This window comes from Stomoxys calcitrans, chromosome 4 (genome assembly GCF_963082655.1).
Source record: "Stomoxys calcitrans chromosome 4, idStoCalc2.1, whole genome shotgun sequence".
Lineage (NCBI taxonomy): Eukaryota > Metazoa > Arthropoda > Insecta > Diptera > Muscidae > Stomoxys > Stomoxys calcitrans.
The window spans coordinates 185366929-185391560 of NC_081555.1; the positions used below are offsets into that span (position 1 = coordinate 185366929).

General features: G+C 37.7%; 4 protein-coding genes across 4 annotated transcripts; 1 reads left to right on the plus strand and 3 right to left on the minus strand.

Annotated features, from left to right (window-relative positions):
- Window positions 1–2355: 2355 nt before the first annotated feature.
- Window positions 2356–4950, minus strand: LOC106082443 (transcription initiation factor TFIID subunit 5). The gene is made up of 2 exons (XM_013244948.2): window positions 2798–4950; window positions 2356–2728 (listed from the first exon to the last, which is right to left on the minus strand). The coding sequence occupies exon 1, from the start codon at window positions 4888–4890 to the stop codon at window positions 2833–2835; it is 2058 nt and encodes a 685-aa protein (XP_013100402.1). The 5' UTR covers window positions 4891–4950; the 3' UTR covers window positions 2356–2728; window positions 2798–2832.
- A 5784-nt stretch (window positions 4951–10734) lies between these two features.
- LOC106082434 (vesicle-associated membrane protein 7) lies at window positions 10735–17457 on the plus strand. Its single transcript, XM_013244938.2, has 5 exons — window positions 10735–10950; window positions 11100–11314; window positions 11392–11620; window positions 11693–11760; window positions 17199–17457. Exons 2-5 carry the CDS (start codon window positions 11111–11113, stop codon window positions 17355–17357), a joined length of 660 nt encoding a protein of 219 aa, XP_013100392.2. The 5' UTR covers window positions 10735–10950; window positions 11100–11110; the 3' UTR covers window positions 17358–17457.
- LOC106082432 (mitochondrial amidoxime-reducing component 1) lies at window positions 17447–19141 on the minus strand. The gene is made up of 4 exons (XM_013244936.2): window positions 18921–19141; window positions 18242–18852; window positions 17887–18173; window positions 17447–17823 (listed from the first exon to the last, which is right to left on the minus strand). The coding sequence occupies exons 1-4, from the start codon at window positions 18925–18927 to the stop codon at window positions 17709–17711; spliced, it is 1020 nt and encodes a 339-aa protein (XP_013100390.2). The 5' UTR covers window positions 18928–19141; the 3' UTR covers window positions 17447–17708.
- Window positions 19142–20072: 931 nt separating this feature from the next.
- LOC106082435 (mitochondrial amidoxime-reducing component 1-like) lies at window positions 20073–22111 on the minus strand. Its single transcript, XM_013244939.2, has 4 exons — window positions 21987–22111; window positions 21305–21915; window positions 20948–21234; window positions 20073–20883 (listed from the first exon to the last, which is right to left on the minus strand). The coding sequence occupies exons 1-4, from the start codon at window positions 21991–21993 to the stop codon at window positions 20769–20771; spliced, it is 1020 nt and encodes a 339-aa protein (XP_013100393.2). The 5' UTR covers window positions 21994–22111; the 3' UTR covers window positions 20073–20768.
- Window positions 22112–24632: the final 2521 nt, after the last annotated feature.

Below are 24632 nucleotides of genomic sequence, written 5' to 3' on the forward strand. Positions count from 1 at the left end.
TCAAACCGTTTAAAAGAAGTTATAAGACGCGGTGGTCGAATAACAAAGTATTAATTTTTTTAAATTATGTTATTTATTTTTTTGTTTTTTTGCAATGATGAATACTTTTTTTGTTTAATTTTTTGTGTTCAGCTGTAAAATGGCCCTTTTTGTTCCAATAAATACTATTTTTTTCTTTAAAAACAATGAAATTGTGTACATATATATCACACAAGCACTACTGCATCATTAGTTTAATATGTTTTTATTCCAATTGTCTTTTGTAGACTTATTAAAAAAAAAACATTGAATGATGATTACTTTTTTGACCGCTGTATATATTTTATTGGTTTGATGGAGTCTTGAAGCTCAACGATCAGGGGAGTGTTGCGGTGGGTCGACTTACGAGTGGGCACACCCTAATACGCGGTTGGTCACTGGGGCTCGACAGCAGGTAACGGACATGGAGGCAAACCCTAATACTCAGTAGATCAACCAGATTGGTGGCTCAGAGGCACACCCCAATACACGGTTGGGCACTGATTGGTGGCTAGGAGGCAAACCCTAATATACGCTTCGGGTTAACGAAGATGCGTAAGGTCACACCCTTGCGAAACGAGTAAACAAAAGAAGTATCACCCTAATTTTCTATACGATACACGGTTTGGTGTCAAGGAGGTACACCCTAATATATGGCACTGTTCGCGTTCACAGCGGAACGGCACGGGCAGGCGAGAGAGGGCAATCCTGGTTCGTGCGCAGTGGCAAGATAGATGCAAAGAGACACACCCTATTATACGGCACAATACGCGGGTTGGCGGCTAGGAGGCACACCCTAATACACGGCAGTGTTTGTATTCACACTAGGATTCACTAATAGAAAGTTAGGTCACGAAAACATAAAGAGGATAGGAGCCATGAACATCATTAAGGATGTCAAATTTGCCAATTGAAAATGCCTTAAAATAGGAGAAAACGCAAACAAAGAATGAATGTAAAAAGAGAACAGTTGACATCCGCAATGCCAAGTACTGTCAAAAACTAAAAAAAATGTATGTATATCAACCTTAAGTTTAAATGACTTTTAAAACATTGTGTGGGTATAGGCGGCCGTGTTAGAATGCGGTAAGGCGTTTAAAAACACAAAGTAGGATTAATGGAACACAGGTTCGATACTCAGCGGAGCACAAAATCTTTTTGCAATCTTTTAAAAAATGGTGCACTAGAGGTTGTCAGAATGTGAACTGCTGTGGAATTTTGTTCAACATAATTGTTGTTGGTTTATAAACATTTGCGGTTGATCTTATAACATCTGTGTGTTGATTCACTTTTATGAACGAATATGGTCGCTTTGTCAACGCCGTGCTTGATTTTTTCTGTGGTTGTAAAATTTCGACATTGGCTTGTATCATGAAAAATTGATCCTTGTGGTGCGCAGGTAAATTGAGAGAAAGAGAGACTCAAAGAAAGAGAACTTGCAAAAAATTTGGGTGGTTTGCTGTGAATGTAATCAAAGAACTTGCATCTTAATAGCGTCAAACTGGCCGGCTGTTTTCAGCTGTTCGCGTGAGACCACCTTTATTAATCCACCTTGGGGTTCACAGAGGAACGTCACGGGGAGGCGGGAGGACACGTCGACGAGAAAAGAGGGATTTCGGACGCGGTGTTAAGGAGGCACACCATAGTAAACTGCAATGTTCGGGTTCGAAGGTGACGCCACGAGCAGGCTCAAGAGGCCACTCCGTTGATAAAAGTGGGGCTTTTTTCCAAACTCGAAAACAATTTGTTTATCGCTTTAAACTAGTAAACAACGCCTGATTTTTATTTTCGTTATTGACCAATGTTTTATGGTATTTAATAGAAGTTAGTTTTCATGGGCTTTATGGTCCATGGGACTCCTGACTTTGTTGTTGCAGTAGCAGCTGCAAATATTTTTGGCGAAAACAAACCATGCAACTTGTCCCAAAAAGTTGTAAACAACTTTCGATCTCGACAAGTCCTTGCATTGTGTTGTTGTTTGCTCTCCGGCCGTTGAGGATGAAACCAACCTAAATGTTATTGTTTGTGAATAGGATAAATGAACTACGTCAACTTTTATCAATTCATTATTTAATATTTTCATAAAACTATGTAGTAAACTTAAACCTACTATGCAATTCATAGTTCTTAACCTTAGGTGTGGGCGAAAACATAGCTTGCTATCTTTCGTCGTCACATTGCATACTTACTTTTGAGATCGAGAGTAAGTGTGCACACTTCCAGTTGGAGGTACGATTTGTGGCTCCTAGGGATATTCTTACAATTAATTTTCAATTGTCTAGCTCAATAAAACACGACACGTTTATATTCAAAGTTAATAATTCATGTGTATTGTAGGCATTTTTATAAACTTTAATGAATATGAGATAATAAGGAAAGTTTAAAATCCCGGGAGCTAAAATTCAAAGACATGGAAAATGGAGCTGCTCTTTACGAATCTGTTGATCTGTTTTTTTTTGGTATCAATTCAAAAATGAAGTCACAATTTTTATGGCCATCAAGATTGGCTTCATTTAGAGAAAAGTAACTTAAATAAATTTGAATAACACAACTGACAGCACACAGCAGCAAAACAATCAATCAATTTAGCTCCGTGTTAAGGGACCTCCCTTATTAGTCAGAGAATAACCACCGCCAAAAGAATAGCCACGACCTTCGTGCTATGGCGGACATTGTTACTTGTGGTGTAAGCTGGCCCATTGACGGAATACTAAGTAGATTAAAGGAAAGCATAAATTGACGATTTATTTCTGCACTTTATCTAAATGAAATCGTTTACCAAATACATATTTATCTTATCTCATGATATTTCATTTATGATTTGAATGTACCAACGGCAAGTAACAGGTTTCGCCTCGTAAAATGGAGCGTTGTAAATGGTGTTGACTTAGTGGGAAAAGCTCTCAGTAGGTAATGATCCCCTTCATCAATTTCAGGATTGTGCGAAGTATTTGAATTTTGGCTTATATAGTCTTCACTTAGCTTAGAAAAATCCCACAGAGTAAGGTAACAATCTAAGCCGCCTACTGCAAGTATTGTACCATCTCGGCTAAAACACATGGTATGTATAGAACCAGTGTGCTTAATTAGTGTTGTGACGAGTTGACCGTGGGATAAGTCCCAAACTAGGACATTGTGGTCTGAAGAGCCGGAGGCCAAATATCGGCCGCACGTCGAAAATGCTAGCGCATAAATGGATCCCTTGTGTCCGGTCATTAGACGAACCAGTTGACCGGTTAAAACATCCCACAACCGGACGGTGCGGTCGCTGGAACCACTCGCGATATAATTTGAATTCGGATGGAATTGTACGCAATCAACATCAGAGAGATGACCAGTAAAAATTCTAAGCGGTTGATTCGAATCAGTGGCCCAAAGGCGTGCTGTTTTGTCATAGGAGCATGACGCAAAGTAATAGCCGTGGGGAGAGAATCTAACGTCCCATACGGGAAATAGATGGCCTTTGAAAACAACAATACAAGTCCAAGTATGTAGGGACCACAATCGTATGGTGGTATCTTCAGAGCAGGACAATAACATGTTTTTTTCTGGAGCGAATGCACATCTATACACCGGGCCGCTGTGTCCGTAGAATGTTCTGGCTGACTCTCCAGTTCGATCATCCATCATCCGCACTAAAACATCTTCGGCGTCTTTATCGATGTCTTTCAAGTGTTCCGCCGACTTCATTTCTCTTAACTTAGAGGGTGTTAGAGACCACACCTTAATACTCGAGTCTGTGAAACCAACAGCCATCATGTAGGAGTCCTCTGATATCTCCGCGCATGTAACATTATTATGGGAATTTAGAATGGTATATAAGCAAACAGATGGCAGAGAATCCTTATTTAGCGAAACCCTTTTAGATGCTTCCCTAAGAGCCTTAAGTTTTTCCAACTTATCCGCATCCTTAAGCTCGGGTAGAGGAATTCGATCCATGGAAGGTGCGTTGGGATCCGACTTGGACTTTTTGGAAAACAGTGGGTCCTTTTTTGGCTTTTTCTTTTTGGGCTTGTCCGGAGCATCGGGATCATTGTCATCTTCTTCTTCGACGGCAGCAGGCGCTGGAGTAGTAAGCGATTGAAAGTCTACCTCCTTCAGCAGGCCGTAATATACCCGAATTTTATTATCTTGCCTTCGAGCTTCGCCAATAAGAGATCCACTAGTGGCATCGCATTGCACTTTGCTGCGAGCAGTTCCTTCATATGTATCAAAATTTAAGTATTTCAAAACGATGTCTGCTATGAGCTCTTGCTTTCTATCCTGAATGTGCCTTTTAAATAGTGAATGCGCATCCCTCGACATTCTGATAAGAAATTTATCAGTTTCCATTGAAGTAACCCAATCATTGTTTTCCATCTCACTTTTCTTCGTTATAAGCAGCAAATTTTGCAAATCTTCTCTATAATAATAGTCCAATTCAGATCCGTATTTCTCGACAAACGCTCGAGCCGATTTTGCATAACCACCAGATACCAATTTAAAGTAGATCTGTACCAGTATTGGATACAGCACCATGAATAATTCGTGTTTGTATATGTCTAATGATTCGTCTACGAAATTACGCAGATCCCCAAAAGCAGCATCATACAATTCAGGGTCGCTGCCAGGACCGTCCTTGGTGTCACCGCTCGTTGTTTCAGCAGTATCACCCAAAGCCGAACCCAATATAGATGTAATCTCCTTGTCATCCACCTCTTCCAGCTCATCATGTTTAATGTTTGCTTCCTGGCACAGTAGCTCTTCTGTCTGCTTAAGATTGTACTTTTTTATCAGCTTCAACAAAACCAAGAGGTCTCGTTTATCTGCTACCGGCTTCTTAGTCTCTTCCATGATAGATGGAGGCGATTCAGTCCCATTAGAATTCATCATTTATAACAAAAAATCAGTACGTTTCCCCCACAAACAAAAAACAAATATAAATTAGTGGGATCGAAACAGTGACGTGCGACAGCCACAATCTGACAATATAGTAGAGTGTTCACATCTGGAGACGGATTGTTCAATTCAATCGGAATTTTCAATTTGAGTTTGTTGGGCTGTTTTCATGGTGCATCAAATCTAGGTAATCTCATCCGAAAAACATGGCAACATATATTCATTTACAGTTAGGGACAGTTGCCCAACAACAAAATATTGAGTGCACTATCTGTCAAAATCAATGGTGCAACTCTTATTTTGTGTAATTTACTAGTTCGCGTCATTTTTGTCGTTTGTGTGTGTTATAGTTCTTAACTATAATACACACGCACAACCAAAACTCGTTGACAGATAGTGCACTTCGAGAGAAAAAATTGTAGTCGGCTGTTTACGGTACACTACCAGGTTGTTGTTGTTGTAGCAGTCTGTTGTACACTGGGGCGGCAGCCCTTGCCAATGAAGGACTTCGTCGGGTCAATCCGGTACGTACAACCGGCTGCCATGAGTTTGTGTGTGTGTTATAGTTCTTAACTATAATACACATGCACAATCAAAACTCGTTGACAGATAGTGCACTTCGAGAGAAAAAATTGTAGTCAGCTGTTTACGGTACACTACCTGGTAGTTATGTCATGCAACATGGTAAGTTAAGAGCATGGTAAAATTATGAGGTAGTTTCATTAGCACAACAACGAAACTACCTTGAGTGGCAAATACCGTAAATTGAAATGTAAAAATGGTTTTAGATATAAACTTTGTTTTAACCCTTAGCTTCAAAATAGGTTTTATATTTGCAGTTGCATCATTATAACTACACCCACCAAAATTACCTTGGCAAATGCCGAAAATTTAAATATCAAAGTGGTTTTAGAAAAAAACTTGTTTTACAACTCAACTTCTTCAAATTTGTTTTCTATTTGTGTTTTCATCATTATAACAGTAGTTTGTTGCTTAAGGCCGGTACTATATTCGGTTTTCGCGCTGAAACTCCGTATAAATAAACAAACGGAAAAATTTGCCGAAATGTGTTCGTTTCGTCATAACTTGTTTTTTCATCTAGGGAAAATTTACATTTCGGGACGCCCGAAATAATAAAAATAAATAATTTGCACGAAATAATAAGGTTTGTGTTGCGCTTTTGGCCTTGCAAGTACAAACAACATTTGGATAAAAGTGGAAGATGCTGACAAAGGCTTTTGGAATGTTGTGCTTATTTAACTGATAACAATGAAGATACTACAAAATCTAATTATTTTTACAAATAATTTCTGCATTTGTCTCTTTTAAATTGTTTTGTGTTTCATTATATATTAATTACGAAGGGGTGGATTTTGTTTGAAATTACAAAAACATATATGAATTTCAGTACGACCCACACACTCGCGGTAAGGGGTAGCTGTGAGCACTACACTGGCTGGAAAATTGAGATCCGATATGTGTGGTGTTTATTGCTGTCACGAGAAGCTTAGCTGCGAGCTGCCGGGCGCGTCCACAGGTTGCGGATAGTGGAATGCTCCATTTAGAGTAACTGCAACTGCAATCGCGGACAATTAGCGGTATCGAGTGGAGCGTCTCAGTGAGAGGCCGTGCGGCACCGGCTCTTCCACAAATGCTGAGTGCACGTTCTCTTTGTTTGTATTTCTCTTTCTCTTACCTGAAAACGTACACACACACGAGCGCAAGTTTCTTTGGTTGTATTGAGAACAATGTCATTTTTGACATGACATCTTGATGACGAGATGGCAGATTGCACCATATGATTTATGGTTATTGTACCAGGATGCACTTATAAGGTGATGTTATGCGTATAGCTGAGTACAATTTTTTTTATTTTTGTTTGAATTTGGAGTTAATTTAAAAATTAAAGATTGATAACAAAGCTGTGATTTTTTCTTAAATATTTAAAAGATGTTCTATTTGATCCGATATATCACACATAAAGGCAGGACTATGTTTTTTTAGGGAAAAATTTCCGAAAATCGTTCTTTTGGTGGATTGAGAACAATGTCATTTTTGACATGACATCTTTATGACGAGATGGCAGATTGCACCATATGATTTATGGTTATTGTACCAGTATGCACTTATAAGGTGAGGTTATGCGTATAGCTGAGTACAATTTTTTTATTTTTGTTTGAATTTAGAGTTAATCTGAAAATTAAAGATTGATAACTCAGCTGTGATTTTTTCTTAAATATTTAAAAGATGTTCTATTTGATCCGATATTTCACACATAAAGGCAGGACTATGTTTTTTTTAGGTTACTACATTTGATTTTTTTGTGGTTTCTTTGGCCAAAATGTCGCCATTTACATATGAAAAATAATATGGCCATTGACATATAAAAATATAATAATAATATAATGGTTTTTTCCCTAAAAAAAACATAGTACCTGCCTTTATGTGTGAAATGTCGGATCAAATAGAACATTTTTTAAATATTTAAGAAAAAATCACAGCTGTGTTATCAATCATTAATATTTAGATTAACTCCAAATTCAAACAAAAATAAAAAAATTTTACTCAGCTGTACGCATTTCCTCACCTTATACAATAAGTGCATCCTGGTACAATAACTATAAATCATATGGTGCAATCTGCCATCTCGTCATCAAGATGTCATGTCAAAAATGACATTGTTCTCAATACAACCAAAGAAACGTGCGCTCGTGTGTGTGTACGTGTTCAGGCAAGAGAAAGAGAAATACAAACAAAGAGAACATGAACTCAGCATTTGTGGAAGAGCCGGTGCCGCCCGGCCTCTCACTGAGACGCTCCACTCGATACCGCTAATTGTCCGCGATTGCAGTTGCAGTTACTCCAAATGGAGCATTCCACTATCCGCAACCTGTGGACGCGCCCGGCAGCTCGCAGCTAAGCTTCTCGTGACAGCAATAAACACCACACATATCGGATCTCAATGTTCCAGCCAGTGTGGTGCTCACAGCTATCCCGTGCCGTGTGCTATATGGTGTTGTGGTCTTTTGGACGGCGCTTCAAAAGTCCACCTACTGTTCAATAGTAAGCCGCATCCAACGAATGGCTTGTTTGTACATCACAGCTGCCCTGAGGACTACATAATCTGATGCACTGAATTCTACATCTAATGCTCCTGATCATTGTGTCTAGACAAATTGTTGCGACCACTGATGTGAAGCTAAAGGGTACTGTGTTGTCCTTGATACAATGTCCGATGTTCCAGGCAGTACGGATTACACCCTGCCTGACCCGGAGAGTAAGATATTTGACAGCACAGCAAATTTTAAGGTTTCATTGAGCAAAGTCCCATGTCAGCAATTGCAAATTCATTTGCGCTTTGGTAACCAACTTGCGCGCAGCATAACTTAGCCGCCTACCTTGTAGGCAGACGTAACTACATTTAAACGACTTATTTGGCAAAAATAATTGAAATTATTGTTTATTATCATTGGAAACGGGATTCTAAAAGGTTGTTAATTAACAATAATGGACAAAAAGTACAGCTTTGTGTTTGTAGTTTATTGGTATGATGGCGCCGCCGTTTAGTGATTTTTCTATAACGGCGACAATAGTTTGTTTACCTGTCGTGATTTTCGTTCATCATTCATCATGACATAATTAACAGGTAGGGTACCGTAAACAGCTGAGTATAATTTGTCCTCGCGAAGTACACTATCTGTCAACGAGTTTTGGTTGTGTGTCAATGTTTTATTGTTGGGCAGCTACCTGTAAATGATAATATCTTGATAATTCATGACATAACTACCAGGTATTTTCCGTTAAACAGCTGAGTAAAAAATGAAAAAAAAAATTAAAAGCAAATTTGCATGGTTCCATGTACAAATAATTAAGACAAATGTCTTTAAAATAACTATACTTGTATTACTCGCCGTGTTTTCCTCTTTTCCAAAGCAAGACCTAAAATATCTCCATATTGCAACGTTTGCATTTGCAACAGGATTCACTAATAGAAGGTTAGGTCACATGCAAAAACACAAAGTGGATAGGCCCCATAAACATCATTAAGGATGTCAAATCTGACGATTGAAAATGTCATCATATAGGAGAAAACGTAAACAAAGAATGAATGTAAAGAGAGAACAAGTTGACATCCTCAATGCCAAGTACTGCCAGATATTAAAAAAAGTATATCGGCTGATCGCTTGGCTTAACCTTATTCAGTGAATCCTGCATTTGCAATATAACTGCTAAATAATAACAATTATAAATAAAAAAGTAACACTTAAAAACTAGATAACAGAAAAAAAAACGTTCAGTGCTCATAGCGAAAATAGTAAACTATTATATTGGTTTCACATTAATTGTATGAATCGGTAAATGAAAAAAGCAGTATCACAATCTTGATTTTTTTTAATTAGTAAGTAGAACGAATGTTCATCAGGTACATTATATACATACATTTTTTCCTTTTTGAAAATTTAACTGAATATAGCTCTTTTACTAATAACGGAAAGTAGTTACAAGTTAATTTTACCTTAATTGCATTGTCATTGTTACCTATTTAACCTCTATGGGTCCCGCGCGATGTTTTGGAGAAGAATGGCGGTATGATAAACTGCTCCAAGTCGTGTATTTGTTAGTAAATGCTTGTTGTTGAAAATTAAACTTCAGCGGCCTATTAAAGTGGATCCTCAAGTATTTAATGCTTGATTTAATGGGGATATCAACGCCATCAAGCCAAGTGTAACATTTTGTTTTGAGGCACGACAGTTTTGGGGGCATTTACATGAGGCGTTTCTAATACACATGGCTTCCGATTTTAAGGCATTTATTTTGATGCCCCATGTCTTATAAAACTCATTAATTTTTCTTGGATGTATGTGCAGATGCATATTCTTTGCATACATTCTTCTTTATTAGAATTATTTTTGCCTTTTCCATTCTTCGGGAAAATAGCCATAATTTATGCAATTATTTTATTACTTGTAGCGCAGAAACGGGAAATTTTTTAATTATTAAATTTGAAATTCCATCCACACCAGATGATTTCTTGCTTTTTAGCTTGTGGACGACATTTTTGGTTTTGCCAGGATCCGTGAAATGGTAGATATCTGCATTTTGTAGTGCACGAAAGTGCTCGTTGAAATTGTAAATATGGTACCAAGGCGGATTTAAAAAGGTGGTCTCACGCAAACAGCCGTTAACAGCTGGCCAGGTTTGACGGTATTAAGATGAGAGATTTTTGTTTTCATTCGCTTTGTTGTTATCTTCTTTCTCGCATATTCTCTGCTCATGTACGCACACAGATTTCTTGCGTGTGTTGGCAAAACTACGATCAGCTTGATGACAAGATAGCAGAGTGCACCATGACAGGTAGTGTACCGTTAAAAGCTGAGTACAATTTTTTCCGCGAAGTGCACTATCTTTCAACGAGTTTTGGTTGTGGTTGCGTATTATAGTTAAGAACCTTACATACACAAACAATCAAAAATGGCGCGAACTAGTAACATACACAAAATTAGAGTTTCACTAATCGCTGATTTTGACAGATGATGCACTCAATATTTTGTTGTTGGGCAACTGCCACTACCTGTAAATGAATATATCTTGGATTTCACCATATGATTTGTGGTTATTGTACAAATGAGATCTCCTTAAATGTTTCGTCATGATATGGCACATTCTTTATAAGGCATTTCAATTTACGGCATTTGCCACTCAAGGTAGTTTCGTTGAGGGTGGTTTTTGTTGTTGTGCTAATGACCTTACCTCTTAATTGTACCATGGTATATTGTCAATTACCAAATTTTATAATCGAGTACTCGATCCACTAAAAGTCGACTTGTTTTTTTTCACAGAAATAGTCGAATAATCGGCTTGTTTGTATTGTTTCGGGGAATGCAAGGAAAAACAATAAAACTATTTAGTTATTCAAAACAGCCATTGGAATAAAGAAAACAAGTGTTTTTTTTTTCTCTTGTATGCATTTCGTTTATGTTTGGATAGGGAAGTTATAATCGTGAGTGCCCATAAGAAAAAAAAAAAACAAAGAAAGTCGGGCCTCCTTTGTTGGTGAGTAATTTGTTTTATGTTGTGCACTAATGATTAAGGTGCAAAAAAAATGCATTTTACAACACTCCCGAATATGAGACTGCTGGGTTATACGATATTGTTATAGTGGGTGCGGCTAAAATTCGATATTTTCTCTTTTGTTTTCGCAGCCGTTTTCATCATGCCTATTCTATATTCCGTAATATCCCGTGGTGTCACGGTCCTGGCGAAATACGCAGAGTGCGTTGGCAATTTTGCTGAAGTAACCGATCAGATAATATCCAAAATAACGCTGGACAACCACAAGCTGACCTACTCTCACGGCGACTACTTGATTCACTATGTGTGTGAAAATAAGTTGATATACATGTGCATCACAGATAGTGTATGTTGTGAAATTGTTTTAATATGGCTTCTTCCTTGAGTAACCTATGATCCATAATCATTGTTGATTTTATATAGGAATTTGAACGAGCTCGTGCTTTCTTGTTTCTATCTGATATTAAGCAAAAGTTTATACACACGTATGGCTTGCAGGTGGCCACAGCAATTGCATACGCTATGAACACTGAGTTCTCCAAAGTCCTTGCTCAACAAATGACATTCTTCAGCCAATCTCTAGAGGTAGATGCGATTTCAAGAGTGCATGGCCAAATTGACGAACTGAAGGACATTGTAGTTAAAAATATTGGTAAATAATAGATTAAATATTTTGAATTTATTGCAGAGCTTGAATTGACCGATTCTTGCACGTTTGTTGTAGACAATCTCAGAGATCGCGGAGAGAAACTGGAACTACTTGTTAATAAAACCGAAAATTTGAGCAATAATGTAAGTATACATACGTAATTTCCAAGGTGATTCTTTTATGGAATGGTTATAAGAATATCATTTAACTGCAATGCCTACCAAAAAAAGATGGTGTTGCCTAGTCCAGAAATGGGGGAAAATGCACTTTGTAGGGCGCAATCCCGATTTTTTAATTTTTCGTACATGAAGGAAAATCCCGCGATTTTTTGAACATTTTTAGATAGTTGATTTGCAACAAGGATAATGGAAATAAAATTGATATAGTACCGATGCAGGTTGACACAATAAATTTGCCAAAAGTAAGTCTTTTTTTCTTTCTTTTTTCTACGTATTTGATGGGGATAAAAATTATTATATTTAAATTATTTAATATCTTAATCGTAATAAAAGACAAGTGCCTCCTAGGTTTATTTTTCTTGCAGTTCTGTTCGTCAACGTCTTTCAGAATAAAAAATCTAATTTTCTTACAAGAGAAATTAGATTTTTAATCCACAAAACTTTTTAAGCCTAGAAATATGTTAATTGTACAGTTCTATAAAGGAAATCGGCAATTAAACCTATTGCTAATATACATTTAGCTTTGTAAATACCGGTGTAAAGGTATATATGTTGTTGTTGTAAGCAAGACGAATAAAATTCTATTCGCCGTTACATTAAAAATTTTCGGCAAATTTGGTTCAACCCAAGGCGTCTTTAAGAAGGTGACCGCATCATCTCAGCTGATGGCACTTGATATGTTAATTCATTTTTAAATTCGCCTTATATATTTACACATCAAAACAAATATTTTTGTGTATGCTGCTGTTGCTGTTTTTAAACATAGGTGGTTTAATGGTACACATCTAACAATCTCAAATCCTATCAGCTTCACTCACGGTCGCCCCCGAAAAAGATTCAAAAGCGCTGAAGAACACAGACGGCAGTACAATTACAATGAATAAGAAAAGGAGTCAAATGCGTGATTATAATAGGGGCCAAGCTGGCTGGAGAAGTTCCCGCCAATTTGTCATTTCAAGCCGCGATTGTAGTCAAGAATGGCTAAAGGACTCTGTGCGTGAAAATAATTTAAACAGGAAAAAAAAATAACAATAAATAAATACAAATGCGAATATTGTCAATTGACATTCCTTTAAGGAACAAGCATAGTACCTCAGAAATGTGGTCAGCGTTAGGAGCCACAAATTAAGATGAAAACGTACTCCTCGTAGCCAACAAATCAAAGAACCTTTTAAAGGGATAAAAAACTGGCCATGTGTTGATTAAGCTCTAGTCACAATATTCCTATCTGAGTTCTGGACTAGTTCAAAACTAATTATCCAGCCCATCAACATCGTATGAACTCAATTGAAGAGGAATCCTCATGTCTACCAGTGAGTTATGCATTTGACACGTGTGATGTACGATAATAACCATCGAAACACACGTCTACGAAGTTGGAACCAATCCCAGCTCAATTGGAATTGAGCCAGAACTACCCTGTTCTACCGTGTAGGGTTAAAGGCTTTTACTTAGTAGCTATTTTCTCGCTACAATAATCTAGAGAAAGCTATATAAACATGCCACCTTGGTTGTTCTGTGGGTAAAGCCTATGGAGCTAAAAGAATTTTGAGCATTTTTAAATTTGTTTTTTTCTTGCTTTACACTCAAAAATTAATAAATTTTTTGCTCAGATTAGTCGAAGCAAATTGCCGGAAAATTTTGTAAGTCACGGCGAATCGAATTTTCTACGACCTGTTTACAAATTTTGACATATCAAGCTCCAAAAAAAAGCTTTGTTATAGCAATTCGCCGAAGTGGTCACCTTATAAATACTCCTTGGTTATAAGCATAATTGCCTCTACGTTTACGATACATTTATTCCACATTTACGAGAGCATAACCAGGCCATTAGTTTTTTGTCTAGAACCTTTTATATGTTTTATGTATACAATTACAAACAGCACAAACAATCGCTTGGCAAACAACTGAGAATGTTTTGAGAGCCCTTTGGATAGCGTATTCAGGTCCGTCCCGGGAAATTTTTTTAATTCGTTGGAATCATTGGAATTGGTTTGGTTCAAATTGGAATTGCATTTTGGTCCAAATAATTAAACTTTAAGAGTGGATACATAAATCAGAAAAAAGAGAGGAACAGGTAGCAATAAAGAAGGAACAAAAGCAGGAGGTGTTAAGAAGCACAGCTAAAAATTGTATGTCAATTCAATATTTTTATTCGATGCGTAGATGGGGAAGGTGGACGTATGTATTTGTAAGGTGGCCGCATCGGCGAATGCATATTTTTTGGGATCTCGATATGTCAAAATTTATTAACTAGATGAACAAACTTCGAAATGTAAAAATTCGCCTGTTCGTCAGAACAAGATGTTTATTTAATTTTAGCAAATGCCATAAGCTCCCAAAGGCTTAATATAAAGACTCACTCCAATCGCAAGTCGAAAAATGCCCACGAATGAAATAGGAAATTCAATGGTTAGGAATCAGGACTAAGGCAGTTTTATTTCAGGCAGTTTTATTTCACTATGAAAAGGCAGAGGCAAGGCAGACAAGAGTAGTGGCAATCGAGACAATTATAACAAGGCACTACAAATCACGTGTGTCATATACATGAATCTCGGGTGGACAAGAAAATTCCTCCTCTCCAAGCGATTTAGGTTTATATGAGTAATAAGCACACTAAAGGCTTTAATAGGAAGATTATGCCCAGACACCATAAGGAGGGGCTTTATCTGCTGTTTTGAGGATCTTGGTTATTGTTGGGATTTTTAGGTGTTTGAAGAGCAGTGAGCGGAAGTTGATGCCAGCGAGGATGGAGTTATCTTGGTGGATGGTTGATTTCCGTCCCAGGCCTTGGCAATGTCAGGACTTTCGCAACGCATTGACCACATAAAGAGGCGGACTTCTCACGGCCTTATTCACAAAACTTTACAAAGCCTTAAAATAGCTTTATTTGACATTTCTATAAAGGAAATATGTCAAATAAACCTATTTTTATTTATTTTAATTAATAATACAAAATAATACATTTCGTCAATTCAAATATATCTAGCAAAAAATTTTTTTTTCTTGGTTCCCCAACCATAATGCACATACATTTTCAATATGAGCATTATTATTTCAGAAAAGCAAAAATGGAGTGGGTATGGAGATGAGAAGCTATAGACGGTTGAGCACTGATTGTGCCAAAGCTCTGCAAATATGGGGAAAAGGCACAGGCTTAGGTTAGGTTTAAGTGGCAGCCATCAGACTCCCTTAGAGGTTTACATCCATTGTGATACCACAGGAACAGAAGAAGGAAGATGCCTTTTAGTTCCTACCGTTGATCCATCAAAATCGATTTTAATAGCCCAATATCTTGCGAATGTTCATACCGCTAAATCAGACAGGTTCTCAAAGTGGAACTCCTTCTGTCAGCTAGTTCGGGACACACACAGAGACGGTGTTCTATAGTCTCTTCTTCTTCTTCGATGTCCTCATAGCTACTGCAAAAGTCGTTGCTGGCAACCTTCAGTCTGTCAGCATGTTTTCCGATTAGACTGTGACCTGTCATCACGGACACAATGACGGGCAAAGGCTTATGGGGGACACATTTCTTTTTGTCTGGATTCTCTACAGTCACATAGCTCACTCGCCGTTATTGCCTACTGTGTAGGTCCTTCCCGTTTGTCACCGCACTAATAGGATTGAGGTAGCAAGCACGTGCCATTCAATCTACATAACCTAAGTTTAACAACCAGCAAGCACAAAAATCAAATTTGTAACATTTTTGTTTTGAAGTTTATTTTTACGTTAGGTTTTTGTAAGGCGAATTCAAAATTGGTTTTGACATTTACAGTTTCATCAGCTGTGCTGATACGGTCACCTCATGAAAGTAACCTTGATGACGAATACAATGTTTTTTAAACGATGTATAGCCTAGAATCGTTGTATTCTAATGTAATAAGGAGGCAAGATTCCAAATTAGTCGTTGTCAAAAAATAAGCAGGAGTTTGCACGGATAGTGACAACGCTATGTGCGAACAAATAGATATTTGTAGGTCAACTAATTAAACATGGGTTTAACACTGCACGGTCAACACCACCCTACGAATATTAACGAATGTGAGATAATAAAGTCGAGGTGATTGTATAAACCGACTGTTTGACCTTAGAAATGCAGAAATAGATAACACGAATGAATACACATAATGTGAAAAGATAATTTATTTCAGAACTCGACCTTGTGCAAGAAAATTCCGTCAAAAATATTCACAAATAAAGAAATTACTAGAAACGGCACCGAGGGGATCAAGAAATCAATTTGAACTAAACTAAGGATAGTTGTTGGAAGTCGAAACGCATCACTACGTACAAAGTGGGAGATCGGTTTCTATGAGATCTACATCAGGTTCTAGACTATTTCGTGCCATCCTTACCACAGATGTTGGATGTCATAACAAAACTCTCCTGGCAAAATTTCAGCTAAACCGGATAAAAATTGGGGCTTGCAGGGGCTCAAGAAGTAAAACGGAGAGATCGATTTATGTGGTAGTTATGTGGTAGATATACCGGATTGCACAGTGATTTGCACCATACTTACCACGAATGTAAGAAAAAAGTTCAGCTTTATCGGACAAAAATTGCGGCTTCTAGGGGCTCAATCAAATCAAAGGCCACTTTGTCGGAGAGATATATTCAAATCTGAACCTATATGACCATTTTACAACCTCCCTCAGTGTACCACACACTGCTACAACAACAACAACCTACATCAATAAGGAGTATATATGCAAAATTTTACGCGGATATTATTCGTATTCGTGGAGGCCAACGTGGCGCAGAAGTTTGCACGACCGCCTATGACGCCGAACTCCTGGGCACAGATACCGACGTGAACATCAGAAAAATTTTCAACGGTGGTTATTCCCTTACTAATGCTGGCTACATTTGTCATGTTAAAACATCTCTAACAAGTGGTGTCGCGAGGTTGCACGGCGTTCGGACTCGGCATAACAAAGGAGACCGCTTATCATTGAGCTTCAACATTAATCGGACTGCCTCATTATTGCTTAATGGAATGTTCATGGTATATTTAGTAGTATCTTTATTCGTACGACAGCTATCGTCATTGCGACAGACGGCAGGTCGGACATGGCTAGATCATCTTAGAAAACAAGACGAACAAGAATATCTAAAGTGACAAAGAGAAGTCTGCATACCCAAAAACCACGTTTTACAAAACGAAATTTTTGTGTGAAAAAGTTTTCATCACAAATGTCTTTTGTGTACCATAGTTCCCAGTTGTGTCAAAAAATGTGTCTTATGTGAATATGAAGAATGTACGAATTTAAATTTTTTGGCAAAAATGATAAAGCCGCTTAGGTGAAATATTTCATAAATCTGAACATAGCTTTAGTGTATTAATTTTAGCCAATAGACTCTGGAATACTTATGTGACAGAATATCTTTTTGTACTTTTTCAGTCTGTAGCATTCCGCAAAGCATCTCGTAATCTCGCTCGTCAAATGTTTTGGAAGAGCATGCGTCTATACGTTGTGGTTGTTGCTATTATAATTTTCGTCGTTTACGTTATTGGCAGCATGATTTGCGGAGGCCTGGATTGGCACTCATGCTTCGGCTAAGGCCATTTTCTCTGACTTCACTGTGGGGTTTGACGACAATTATACTATTATATTACTATATTATAGCTATTTTTAAATAAACGCATTAGTTATCATTTTATATCTTGATTTTATTAACAATTATGGTTATTGATTTTCACATCTCATTCAATAGAATTTACATCGTTAAGACAAAACAATAAGGATTGTATTATATGTATGTAGGTAATAACAAAGCTTGAATAGCTTTCAAAAAGAACATTCAATTAGGATAATAAAATTTCATGTAAAATGTTTATAAACTGTACGAATAAAAGTTCTCAAAGTTGAACAGAATTTCCCACTTCATTTTCAGCATCCTGTAGACTTAACTCATGGCTGTAACTCCTCGACGTAGATAATATCGTTAGGTTTTATTTGACCAATACGGCGGAGACCTAAATGTACACCCATTGCTGGACTGTCGTAGTTCTTAAACATTCGAAAACTTGGAGCATTATGAAAATACATTAGTTTTGTCTTATCAAGTTATTGGTAAGTATGATAATACCTTTTCAAAGTCTTCAAAGGGTCCCCGTTGGGATCCCGCTCACCAGTTTCAACATTGATGTTGGGGAAAATGCAGCGAGTACAGGGTGCAACGACCCTGAACACAGCTTCTTCGCCTATGCGTATCCACTGCCACTTGTCTTCGGCAAAGGGCTCATTTGTATCCATGCGCAGATAAAAGTTACCGCGAAATTGGAGGGGATCAATGGGTTTCTTTACGCGTTCTTGTAGATCATCGAGGGAAGACAAATTCATAAGCATATATGAGGTAGCATCACCGAAAGAACCCTTTCCAAATAGAATTATAGGAAGTTTATGAACATTTTTTCTTATGCCAACGAAACAATGCTTTTTACCGAATCTTCTTGTTTTAAAAATGGTTCTCTTTTCATTTGAGCTATTGTTGGCCTCACAGGCACCTGGTAAGGATAGTAGACTAAGCGCAAACCAGAATCTTTATTGAGAATGTAGCGCGAAAACCATCTGTCGTACTTTTCACCACACAACATTGCATCTAACTTTGCACCCCACACTGACGTATGGACGTCTGCACCAGGTGCTTCTCTGACCAACTTGGTAAAATCCAACTCTAGTGGTTCCATTCCTTCAGCCGTTATGCTTATCTTCGATTCTCCCACCAGTTTTACTTTTATTAGCACCATTTTTGGGTAAACACGCGCTGTTATCATTTCATCTTGGTCGTTAATCAACATCAATGCCCGATCCCCGACCCCACCATACCGCAGCCCCAAAACTTCGGCAGACCATGTGCCATCTTTATCGGATTCTTCAAGTGGAGCGCAAGACTTTACCGGGAATAAATTGATTTGATCCAGAGTTCCTACTCGACGCCATTTTGAGGGCATAACATCTCGCTTTGAATATCGATAGTAGAGGTAGGAAACAGCACCTGCGGCAATTGTACCAGCACCAATCCCAACATACAGAGCTTTATTTGAACTGAAATCTTAAGAGATTGACATTAGCATCTCTGGTTATTCTTTTAATGGAAATTACGCAAAAGTCCGTCCCTACTTAACATTTTTGCCTTTTTGCAACAAATCCGATGGCTATCGTCAATCAATATGTAGATAATGAACGCAACTGAAAAAAATTTCGCTGCAGCTATCTGAAGATTATTGGAATGGAATATTTAAGTACACTTTCAATGCGCGCATCCATGTGAAATGTCAAACAGCTTATCTCTCAATCAACATAAAAATTGTGCGCACGTACACTCAACTATATCTTCAAACATTTTTACTGGAAAGCATTTGCGTTATTTGTTCGCCAGCAAAATAGAGCGCAGAGAGACAGAGAGCAACATTTTGTTAACTTAATTATTGTTGTTGTATCAGTTTATTGTATTCTATGTTGTTTTTGTTTTTTAGCAACGTTTAACCGTTAAAGGCTGAAAATTGCTGTTAAGGTAAAGATAAAGCAATCATGGGTGTTTTTTCTTCCGAAAAGAGAGGACGTGCTTTTTGTTTACTCCGTATAATTTTCGTATTTTTGCTATCTAAAGACTATATTATGCTTTTATATCAGTTGTTGTTGCAGCAGTGTGTTGTACACTGAGGCTGCAGCCCTTGGCGATGAATATAAAATCGGTCTTTAACAGTTGACACCGTTTTCAATAACTTTTAATTTACGTTGTTGGCTTGTTGGAAAACCACTAACTTGAAACTATTCAAATAGATTTGTTTTTGGCAGCATGCCTTGCGGAGGCCTGAATTAGCAACTACGCTTCGGCTAAGGCCATTTCTTTCTGCCTCCACTGTGGGTTTTGACGACAATTGTACTAATATGATATTACCGCTATTTCCAAATAAACGCATTTAGGCTGGTACTGTATTCGTTTTTCCCAATATTTTTCGCCTATTACTTTTTTGAGATAATGGTTTTTAAACAAAAAAACTTGCTGATTTTGTTCAGTGGACATTCCCTCATTACTTATGGTAGAATTTTTGATAAAATTGTGCTTTTATCATTGTTATTTTCGTAATGTTTCAAAAAAGTAATGGCGAAAAATAGGGATTTCAACGGTGGAAACGAACATAATATCAACCATTAGTCCCATGGCAGCCGGTTGTACGTACCGGATTTACCCGATGGAGTTCTTCATCGGCCAGGGCTGCCGTCTTAGTGTATAACACACTGCTACAACAACAACAACAGTATCAGCCATTAGTTTCACTTTTATTTTATTAACGATTATGGTTATTGATTTTCACATATCATTCACCAGGATTTAAGGCCAAAACAGAATGAGCGCGTTGAGCTTTGTTTTTGAGCGTTGCGTTGAAAAATGCAACTATGCACACTATTCGCATAAAAAAAACACGCAAAAGTTAAAGAATTTTCCACTTTGACGACGGAAATCGAGCGTCATTTTGTGTTGCCCTGCTTGAAGTAGTCTTTTTAGGCGCCAAAGCGTTGCTTTGCGCTGATTCTTTTTTGGCCTTATGGATTGAATTAAGGCTGATACTATATTAGCTTTTGGCGATACTTTTCGCCGATTACTTTTTTTGGGTAATAGATTTTAATACAAATAAACTGCTGATTTCATTCCCTCATTGCTCATGGACATTTCCACTTTACTTATGGTAAAATTTTAATAAAATTTTTATTTTATGATTGTAATTTGTGTATTGTTTCAAAAAAGTAATCGCCAAAAACATGGGTTTTCAACAGTGAAAAACGAACATAGTACCAGCCATTAAATGAACATATGTATGTGGGTAAAAACAAAGACTGAACACATTCAAAAACAACATTAAATTTAGGAAAATAAAATTGGATGTAAAATTTTTATAAACCGTAAGAAAGATCTAAAGTTAAATAGAATTTCCCGCTTCATTTTCAGCGTCCTGTAGATATAACTCATGGCTGTGTGTCCTCGACGTAGATGACGTCGTTAGGTTTTATTTGACCAATGCGGCGGATGCCTATATGTACACCCATTGCTGGACTGCCGTAGTTCTTAAACATTCGAAAACTTGGAGAAGAAACGGAAATCCATTAGTTTTGTCTTGTCAAGTTATTGGTAAGTTTGATAATACCTTTTCAACGTCTTTAAAGGGTCCCCTTCGGGATCCCGCTCACCAGTTTCAACATTGATGTTTGGGAAAATGCAGCGAGTACAGGGTGCTACGACCCTGAATACAGCTTCTTCGCCTATGCGTATCCACTTCCAATTGTCTTCGGCGAAGGGCTCATTTGCATCCATGCGCAAATGAAAGTTACCGCGAAACTGGAGGGGATCAATGGGTTTCTTTACGCGTTCTTGTAGATCATCAACTGAAGACAAATTCATAAGCATATACGAGGTAGCATCACCGAAGGCACCCTTTCCAAAAAGAATTGTGGAAAGTTAATGCACATTTTTTTTTTCATGTCAACTTAAACATGCATCTTACCGAATCTTCTTGTTTTAAAAATGGCTCTTTTGTCATTCGAGCTACTGTTGCCCTCACAGGCACCGGGTAAGGATAGTAGACTAAGCGCAAACCAGAATCTTTATTGAGAATGTAGCGCGAAAACCATCTGTCGTACTTTTCACCACACAACATTGCATCTAACTTTGCACCCCACACTGACGTATGGACGTCTGCACCAGGTGCTTCTCTGACCAACTTGGTAAAATCCAACTCTAGTGGTTCCATTCCTTCAGCCGTTATGCTTAACTTCGATTCTCCCACCAGTTTTACTTTTATTAGCACCATTTTTGGGTAAACACGCGCTGTTATCATTTCATCTTGGTCGTTAATCAACATCAATGACCGATCCCCGACCCCACCATATCGCAGCCCCAAAACTTCGGCAGACCATGTGCCATCTTTATCGGACACTTCAAGTGGAGCGCAAGACTTTACAGGGAATAAATTGATTTTGTCCAGAGTTCCTACTCGACGCCATTTTGAGGGCATAACATCTCGCTTCAAATATCGATAGTAGAGGTAGGAAACAGCACCTGCGGCAATTGTACCAGCACCAATCCCAACGTACAGAGCTTTATTTGTGCTGAAATCTTAAAAGAATGACATTTACATCTGTGGTTATTCTTTTATGAATATTACACAGTTGAAAGTAAGTTCCTACTTGACATTTTGCCTTTTTGCAACAAATCCGATGGCTGTCGTCAATCAATATGCAGATAATGAACGCAACTGAAAATGACTTTCGCAGCAGCTATCTGGAGATTTTTGGAATGGAATATTTAAGTACACCTTGAATGCGCACTTCCATGTGAAATGTCAAACAGCTTAAATCTTAATCAACATAAAAATATTGTGCACGTACCCCCAAATATTTTATTCGCCGGCAGAATAGAGTGCAGAGGCGGAGAGAGAGCAACGTTTTGTTAATTTAATTATTAAGAATTGTTTGAGTCCTTTTAACAATTCGGCCCAGGCGAGCTTAACGTATTTACGCTTGTTTCGATTGTGATAAATGTCTAAACCTTGGTATGCTCTGAAGGTTTGGAAGTTTAAGTACAAACTTGTATGTCTTATCGAAGTATGCAAAAAGGACATTTAAATTGCCCTAAGCGGACTACTTCTTATTGTCACCTTCACGAGGCAGTCCCTGATAATTGAGTTGTATTATTTATAAGCGGATTCGCAATATATGGATAAATAAAACGCTCTTCCCACTAAATGCTTTGTAGTTTAACGTTGGCAACACTAACATATATCAATAAAACGAAACCCGGCACGGGATAGTTGTGAACGCCACACAGGCTGGAACATTCAGGTCCAGTCTATGTGGTGTTCATTGCCGTCACGAGAAGCTTAGCTGCGAACTGCAGGGCGCGTCCACAGGTTGCGGATAGTGGAATGCTCTATAAGGAGTAGGTGCAATGGCAGTCGGGGACAATCAGCGGTATCGATCGGAGATTCTGAGTGAGAGACCGGCTTGCACCGGCCCTTGCGCGAATACTGAGTGTCTGTTCCCGCGGCGATCTGTCCTTTGGACCGGAACGAGCATGCTCACCTACAGGAGCTTGACGAGGATCGCCACCTGCAACTGAAAATGTTGCTACAACAACAACAACATCAAAACGAAAATAAATAAGTCATTTTAATTTCAAAAAAGTGTTTCTCGGAGTTTTTAAATGTGATATTATTAAAATCCTAAGCAATTTTTGCATTCTAAAACTTTTAATCATTTAACCAATATGTTGCGATCTCTTAAAGTTTTGTCATTCCGATTGAATGATGAGACCATAGGTTTTTATAAACGGCGATAATAAGCGGGAATACGTCAAGTCGCTTAGTAAGCATTTTTCACCATACAAACTAAAGAATATAGTACCATTCGTTTTTCACAGGCGGACCACGTGTTTTCAAAAATCTCAATGATAACTTAATACTTTTATGAAAAAATTTTTATTATTAAAGGCTGGTACTTTATTCGCTTTTCGCGATATTTTTCACCGATTGCTTTTTTTAGATAATAAATTTTAAAACAGAAAAACTAGGACATTCCCTCATAACTTAATAACATTGTTATTTTATCATTCTTTTTTCGTTGTTTTCAAAAAGTAATCGTGAAAAAAGGGTTTCCAAAGGTGACAAAACGATCATAGTACCACCCGTAATGAGGGAATGCCCCGATGAATGAAATCATTTTTTTGGTTCAAAATCTATTATCTAAAAATGTAATCATGGAAAAATCCAGCTAAAGGCAACTATCGGCGGTATGGAGCGGAGAGTCTCAGTGAGAGGCCGAGTGGTGCCGGCTCTTGCATAAATACTGAGTGCCTATGAGGCTCGTTATGACAAGGCGAGTTATTGGCGCCTTTAAATAGCCAATGGTCATAATGTTCCCGCGGCGGTCGGTCCTTTGGACCAGAACGAGCTTGTTCGCCTATAAGAGCTAGATGAAGATCGCAACCTCCACATACAACAACAAAAACAACTAAAATGTAAGTAAAAACCTTAAGATCGATTTTAGGTGCTTCTTAGAATTCGATTTAATTATTCTAATTTCGCCACTTCTTGCATAAAGGTTCTAGTTGTTCGAATCAAATATTCCAAAGTTGTAAGATAAAATTTAAATTTAAAGCTTATATTTCTTTTTCAACCCAAACTTTCAAATGTACAGTTTCCTTACTATATCCTTAATTTAATTATTTTAATTTCGCAACTTCATGCATTTATTAAAGGTTGTATTTGTTCGGATCAAATATTCTAAAATAATCCCAAGGTGAAAGATAAAATTTAATAAAAAACAATTTTGTTTAAGAATGCAAAAGAACTCCATTTAGGTCACTATGCAAACTATCTGCCTTATCTTTATGACTCTCCCATATCTCATTTGATTTTATGAATACACCGAGTAACTGAGTACCCGTCGTGGATGATACGAAAATAACTGTGAAATCATTCGTAAATTAGTGGCAATGCCGTAACGTTATGACTTGAAAATAATTGGTAAAATTACAAGGCAGATCAATAGAGATGGGATCATGCGATCATGAGAGGCCTTTTAAATGAATCTAGCACTGTATGAAGCAGGCGGCGTACGAAATAAGAAAGCCTTGTGTACAGAGCTGCCATACGTGACAATTATACGTCATTTTGACGATTTTTTGTCCAAAATATGGTCTTTGAACGATTTTTGCTTCAAAGGCCTAAACAGAATGAGTGCATTGTGTTTTATTTCGTGCGCCACGTTGACTCCGAAAAAGTTAAGCATAGAAAGACGAACGTTTTCAGGCGTCAAAGTCAATAAATGTTTAAC